Source organism: Oncorhynchus keta, chromosome 12 (genome assembly GCF_023373465.1).
Source record: "Oncorhynchus keta strain PuntledgeMale-10-30-2019 chromosome 12, Oket_V2, whole genome shotgun sequence".
In the NCBI taxonomy this organism is placed as follows: domain Eukaryota; kingdom Metazoa; phylum Chordata; class Actinopteri; order Salmoniformes; family Salmonidae; genus Oncorhynchus; species Oncorhynchus keta.
The window spans coordinates 20,275,194-20,282,987 of NC_068432.1; the positions used below are offsets into that span (position 1 = coordinate 20,275,194).

Here is a 7,794-nt window from a genome sequence, read left to right on the forward strand (position 1 = left end):
TCCAGGTCACCATTTAGTCACGGTAAATGATGACCTCTAATAAAAATAGGAGAACCAGCTTTCTATTGCCTAGGCCTACTATATTTATTTCTCAACTTTCCTAATATTAAGCACATTGTTTATATTTACAACAAGAGTATATAGCCTACCTGGCTGGCATGAAAATAAACGGGGAAAAGCATCCTCCATTTGCTATTTAAGTGCATAGATGACATGTGTTTTTTCCCGCTGACCCTGTTTCAATACAGGTGCATAATAATGGTCCATTCAAAATCAAAACAAATTTCACCCATGCTATTTAGGATATTTAAAGACAAGATTAAAGCAAGAATAGTCTGATGGGTGACAATATTAGCCTATATCTTGTGAATTATATATTATCACTTGTGAATTTTTTTTATTTTTTTATTTCACATTTATTTAACCAGGTAGGCTAGTTGAGAACAAATTCTCATTTACAACTGCGACCTGGCCAAGATAAAGCATAGCAGTGTGAACAGACAACACAGAGTTACACATGGAGTAAACGATAAACAAGTCAATAACACGGTAGAAAGAAAAAAATAGTCTATATACATTGTGTGCAAAAGGCATGGTAGGTAGGCGGATAATTACAATTTTGCAGATTAACACTGGAGTGATAAATGATCAGATGGTCATGTGCAAGTAGAGATACTGGTGTGCAAAAGAGCATGATGCCCAGCATAAGAAACGAATCATAGTCGTACTAGAGGTCGACCAATAATGATTTTCCAACACCGATACCGATTATTGGAGGACCAAAAAAAGCCAATGCCGATTAATGGACACTTGTATTATTATTATTTATTTTTTAAATATATTTATTTGTAATAATGACAATTACAACAATAGTATATATATGCCATTTAGCAGACGCTTTTATCCAAAGCGACTTACAGTCATGTGTGCATACATTCTACGTATGGAGAATAGTGAATAAACTTTTATTTTAACTTAATATAATACATCAATTAAATCATTTTAGCCTCAAATAAATAATGAAACATGTTCAATTTGGTTTAAATAATGCAAAAACAAAGTGTTGGAGAAGAAAGTAAAAGTACAATATGTGCCATGTAAAAAAAGCTAACGTTTACGTTCCTTGCTCAGAACATGAGAACATATATGAAAGCTGGTGGTTCCTTTTAACATGAGTCTTCAATATTCCCAGGTAAGAAGTTTTAGGTTGAGGTTATTATAGGAATTATAGGACTATTTCTCTCTATACCATTCGTATTACATATACCTTTGACTATTGGTTGTTCTTATAGGCACTTTAGTATTGTCAGTGTAACAGTATAGCTTCCGTCTCGCTCCTCGCCCCTACCTGGGCTCGAACGAGGAACACATCGACAACAGCCACCCTCAAGGCATCGTTACCCATCGCTCCACAAAAGCCGCGGCCCTTGCAGAGCAAGGAGAACTACTCCAAGTCTCCGAGCGAGTGACGTTTGAAACGCTAATAGCGCGCACCCCGCTAACTAGCTAGCCATTTCACATCGGTTACACCAGCCTAATCTCGGGAGTTGATAGACTTGAAGTCATAAACAGCGCAATGCTTGAAGCATATAATTGTTCCTTTGCTGTCCACATCACCGTCAAACTATCATGGTTCAAACACCCAAGACAGTTGTGAACAGGGCACGACCATGCCTTTTCCCCCTCAGGAGATTGAAAAGATTGGCCATGGGTCCTCAGATCCTCAAAAGGTTTGACAGCTGCACCATCGAGAGCATCCTGACTGGTTGCATCACTGCCTGGTATGGCAACTGCACTGCCTCCGACTGCAAGGCATTACAGAGGGTAGTGCGTACGGCCCAGTACATCACTGGGGCCAACTTCCTGCCATCCAGGACCTCTATACCAGGCAGTGTCAGAGGAAGGCTCTAAAAATTGCCAAAGACTCCAGCCACCCTAGTCACAGATTGTTCTCTCTGCTACTGCACAGCAAGCGGTACCGGCGCGCCAAGTCTAGGTCAAAAAGACTTCTTAACAGCTTCTACCCCCAAGCCGTAAGACTCCTGAACAGCTGATCAAATGGCTACCCAGACTATCTGCATTGCCCCCACCCCCATTTTTAAGCTGCTGCTACTCTGTTTATTATCCATGCCTAATCACTTTACCTCTACCTACATGTACATATTACCTCAATTACCTCGACTAACCGGTGCCCCCTCATATTGACTCTGTACCGGTAACCCCTGTATATAGTCTCACTACTGTTATTTTATTGTTGCTCCTTAAATATTTGTTATTTTTCTATTTGTTTTTATTTATTTATTAGTTGTCTTTTTTTATTTATGTATTTTTTTTAAACTTCTGTTTATTTTATATGTTCCAGACGTTTGGTATATTTATTTCTCGCATAAAATAGAATAGGTCGACCTTTGTTCTATGGGGGATAGTAGATTGACATAGGCTAATGCTTTTGCTGTTCTTTAGGTCTACTCATCTTGTTGGCTGACGAAAAGCAAATGTGAACATTTCTTCCAATATCTTTAATATACACCTTGGAGTTTGGTAAGGATGCACGAAGTTGCGTCCCCAATGTATCTATCTTCACTTGTAGCCTGTGAGAAAGACCCGATCACGTGATGGAGTGAGCGGCGCTCAGGAAGAAGGGCACAACGGCCACGCAAAATGCTTTTTTTTAATAGTGCATTACGGCCACACAAAGGGATGCCGGTGTGAAATTCTTGGCATGATTAAGTGCTTGTCAAATTTTGCCTGAGCAAAAAATAAAAATTTAAAATCGGCATCATGCAGCCTTATAATGTATTAAAAATCAAAACATAGATCCCAACGTTTGTAGAACTAAAGTTATATTATTAACTCTAAATTAAGCATATAGGAATACCTATTTCTTTGTTAACCGCTCAACACAGAATAGCCGCATGTGCGCACTCCCTCAAATCGTTTAGAGAAAATATAATTTCAATTTTATTTAACTTTGTTCATTTGTATTCATCAAATCCAGGTTTATTTGTCACGTGCGCTGAATACAACGGGTGTAGACCTTACAGTGAAATGCTTACTTACAGGCTCTAATCAATAGTGCAAAAAAGGTATTAGGAGAACAATAGGTAAGTAAAGAAATAAAAACAACAGTAAAAAGACAGTGGAAAATCACAGTATCGAGGCTATATACAGTAGCGAGGCTATAAAAGTAGAGGCTACAGGTTAGTCAGGCTTATTGAGGTAGTATGTACATGTAGATATGGTTAAAGTGGCTATGCCTATATGATGGACAGAGAGTAGCAGTAGCGTAAAAGAGGGGTTGGCGGGTGGCGAGAAACAATGCAGATAGCCCGGTTAGCCAATGTGCGGGAGTACTGGTTGGCCAGGCCAATTGAGGCAGTATGTACATGAATGTATAGTTAAAGTGACTATGCATATATGATAAACAGAGAGTGGCAGCAGCGTAAAAGAGGGTTTGGGGGGGGCACACAATGCAAATAGTCCGGGTAGCCATTTGATTACCTGTTCAGCAATCTTATGGCTTGGGGGTAAAAACTGTTGAGAGGCCTTTTTGTCCTAGACTAGGCACTCCGGTACCGCTTGCCTTGCGGTAGTAGAGAGAACAGTCTATGACTGAGGATCTCAGGACCCATGCCAATTCTTTTTAGTTTCCTGATAGGGAATAGGCTTTGTCATGCTCTCTTCACAACCGTCTTGGTGTGTTTAGACCATTCTAATTTGCAACCAAGGAACTTGAAACTCTCAACCTGCTCCACTAAAGCCCCATCGATGAGAATGGGGGCGTGCTCGGTCCTCCTTTTCCTGTAGTCCACAATCATCTCCTTACTCTTGGTTACGTTGAGGGATAGGTTGTTATTCTGGCACCACCCGGCCAGGTCTTTGACCTCCTCCCTATAGGCTGTCTCGTCGTTGTTGGTGATCAGGCCTACCATTGTTGTGTCGTCTGCAAACTTAATGATGGTGTTGGAGTCGTGCCTGGCCATGCAGTCATGGGTGAACAGGGAGTACAGGAGGGGACTGAGCACGCACCCTTGGGGAGCTCCAGTGTTGAGGATCAGCGTGGCAGATGTGTTGCGACCTAACCTTACCACCTGGGGGCGGCCCGTCAGGAAGTCCAGGATCCAGTTGCAGAGGGAGGTGTTTAGTCCCAGGGTTCTTAGCTTAGTGATGAGCTTTGAGGGTACTATGGTGGTGAACACTGAGCTGTAGTCAATGAATAGATAAGTGTTCCTTTTGTCCAGGTGGAAAAGGGCAGTGTGGAGTGCAATAGAGATTGCATCATCTGTGGATCTGTTTGGGCGGTATGCAAATTAGAGTGGGTCTAGGGTTTCTGGTATTATGGTGTTGATGTGAGCCATTACCAGCCTTTCAAAGCACTTCATAGCTATGGACGTGAGTGCTACGGGTCTGTAGTCATATAACTTCTCTGGGATAATTGCCAAAAAGCAATTAAACTGTTGTGCAGTAGAGAAGGTGAAATGTACTCAGACTTATTGAGCTGAAATGTAACCTATAGTTTTTCCTATCCTCTCTTCCAGCTGTCCTTGAAGTGCCGGGCTCCTGAGGTGACCCAGTATGTCTACCAGGTGTACGACTCAGTCCTGAAGAACTGAACCTTCCGTCCGTCCACTCACCACCCTCCACTCCACACCTCGCCCCATGAACAAACAGCAGCTGTTAGCGTTTTAGTCATGTATTATTCCTTTCCCTCATTCCTCTCCACCATCTTTACCTCCATGGGAGAATGTGACAGCTCCACTCCATCCTAAACTAAATGTCTTAATGTCGTAAAACGTGGTTGATGGTGAAGCTCTCCAAAAAGAAGAAGAAATCTTTCATGTTCACTAAGCCATCGGTCCCACCTCTTTGTACTGTATTGCCAATATTTGAAAGTGTAATATCATATATGTTTTGTGTCTATTGTTTATGCTTGTTCTGCTTCCATGGTACTTTTCCTACTTTCCCAACCGTTCCACAAGAGATACTTGATTTGGTGCCATCTTCCAGGCCTTACTGGGGTGGACGTTTCCAGTTGAACCAGTTGCTACAGTATGTCTCCATGATGCAACAAGTACCATTCTGGGCCAAGATAGTGAGTAGTAGTGAGAGGACGAGCAGGAACAGGGAACATGAAATTGTCAGGCGGCCATAATTTTAATGCATTAGTGGATGTCATTCTCTACTCATTTTAGTAACCACTATGCTGACCACTATTTATGATGGCTATTATTACTTGTTTGCTCCAGTCTGTGCCATTGTTCTTTTTTATTGATACTTGCAGGTAGCTGATCATTTCAAGCTTCTCAACGCTTTTCTGATTGCTCGACCTGCAGCAGCCATCAAACACAGTTATAGTCATTCCTAGATTTCCAATAATCCATGTCCCTTTACTGATTTTGTGTTGCAGTATTAATTATTATGCCAATTGTGAGTGTGGCATGAGTTGTCCATTCTGTTATACTGTAATCATTTTATGTTGATTCCAATGAGATTATTTGTTATTCTTTATATGTAAGATAGTTATTGATATTCCATTTGCAGCTGTTCCTCCAAACAAAACTAAACCCTAAACCTTGGGTCAAACCCAAAGCCAGGGTCAATATCAGTTGCTATTTTCATAGTAGATAACAACCCCATACTGTCATCAATTACATACCTACTGTACGTGTTTGTGGTGTTCTGCAGTTAAAATCACCTCCCTGGCATTGCTTTATCCTAAACATGGAGGCTATGTAGTGCTTGCAGGCCACCTAATGACCAGGGTCCCCCTTCTATGATTATACTGTGCAGTGACGTGGTGTAGTTTGTAGACCTAAAGTTCTGTACGACTAATGAAAGATGATTATTATATTACTACCTTGTAACCCAGAATTAGTGTGCTTGTATTCCATAACAGAAAAACGTTGGCGCTATATTCCAGTTATGTACCAAGTCCTTGTGGAAGTTGTATTAATAAATGTATACAAACTGATGTGATTTTAATATGCCATATCTCTATGACTAACCATGCTTGCTAGACCTCTGGTAGTTGAGCTCAAACATTGTTTATCATTTTATTAATTATTTTTATTGAAGTCAATGTAAAGTGCAGTCTGAAGGGTACCAATTGTGTTTGTGACTTCAGCTTTCTAATTTTATTGTTGCCACATGCTGATGTGCCTGTAAACCTGCGGTGTCCATTGCTCCCCAAAAAATCTTTGCTGTCTGTTTTCCTCATTCTCAAAACAACACTTGGCTACAGGGGATGGTCTTATCTTTGCCCAGAATTTGACTGCATGTATCCCAAGCAAGATATTATAAAGGTGTATTTGGGTGTAGCTTTCCCATCCAGAACTTGTTTGAGAAAAAATATGTAATGTACTTATAAGCCCAGCAACCAGGAATAAGCCTAAAGAACGGCTGTAGTAAGAAGTAATATGATTCTTCTCCTCAAGCTAACCTATTGATACTGCATCACTCTTCATCGTCAAGGTGGCACTGTATCCTCTATTATTTCAATAAAATGTCCGGTATAAACGTATGCAGTGCCTGATGTTTAACTCATTTGTTCACAATCCATAATCACACCAGAGGTAAAATGACCAGTGTATGACACACAGCCAAAGGCCAGCCATAGCAGTGTGTAGTCCACAGATGCTCAGAATACAGTGAGACTCGTTCAGAATCAAAGCTTATTTCCCTTGAGATGCTACTGATGTTTTAGGTGGGTTTTTTTTCCTTTGGAGGGTAGGCATTTTCACACTACATTGTAGAATAATGTGAAGACATCAAACAAATGATATAACACATACAGAATCATGTAGTAACCAAAAAAGTGTTAAACAAATCAAGTTGAGTCACAAAAACCATCAAGCGCTATGATGAAACTGGCTCTCACCAGGACCGCCACAGGAAAGGAAGACCCAAAGTTACCTCTGCTGCAGAGATTACTGCACCTCAGATTGCATCCCAAATAAATGCTTCACAGAGTTCAAGTAACAGACACATCTCAACATCAACTGTTCAGAGGAGACTGCATGAATCAGGCTTTCATGGTCAAATTGCTGCAAAGAAACCATAACTAAAGGACACCAATAAGAAGAAGAGACTTGCTTGTGCCAAGAAACACAAGCAACGGACATTAGACATGTGGAAGTATGTCCTTTGGTCTGATGAGTCCAAATTTGAGATTTGAGATCGTGTCATTGTGAGACTCAGAGTAGGTGAACGGATGACCTCCGCATGTGTGGTTCCCAACATGAAGCATGGAGGAGGTGTGATGGTGCTTTGCTGGTGACACTGTCTGTGCTTTATTTAGAATTTAAGGCACACTTAACCAGCATGGCTACCACAGCATTCTGCAGTGATATGCCATCCCATCTGGTTTGCGCTTACTGGGACTATAATTTGTTTTTCAACAGGACAACGACCCAAAACACACCTACAGGCTGTGTAAGGGCTATTTGACCAAGAAGGAGAGTGATGAAGTGCTGCATCAGATGACCTGGCCTCCACAATCACCCAACCTCAACCCAATTGAGATGGTTTGGGATGAGTTGGACAGCAGAATGAAGGAAAAGCAGCCAACAAGTGCTCAGCATATGTGGGAACTCCAAGACTGCCGGAAAAACATTCCTCATGAAGCTGGTTGAGAGAATGCCAAGAGTGTGCAAAGCTGTCATCAAGGCAAAGGGTGGCTACTTTGAAGTATCTCAAATATAAAATATATTTCAATTTGTTTAAACTTTTTTTGATTACTACATGATTCCATATGTGTTATTTCATAACTTTGATGTTTTCACTATTATTCTTCAA

At 41.0% G+C, this 7,794-nt stretch overlaps 1 protein-coding gene across 3 annotated transcripts in view; it reads left to right on the forward strand.

The window, feature by feature from the left end:
* The window catches only part of LOC118391100 (AP-2 complex subunit beta), a 67,043-nt gene extending 60,523 nt beyond the window's left edge, over positions 1 to 6,520 (forward strand). For all 3 annotated transcript variants that reach the window (XM_035782124.2, XM_035782125.2, XM_035782123.2), the window contains one exon: positions 4,539 to 6,520. In XM_035782124.2, the coding sequence (XP_035638017.1) occupies positions 4,539 to 4,613 (75 nt within the window). In that variant the 3' untranslated portion in view covers positions 4,614 to 6,520. The remainder of the gene's footprint in view (positions 1 to 4,538) is intronic.
* Positions 6,521 to 7,794: the final 1,274 nt, after the last annotated feature.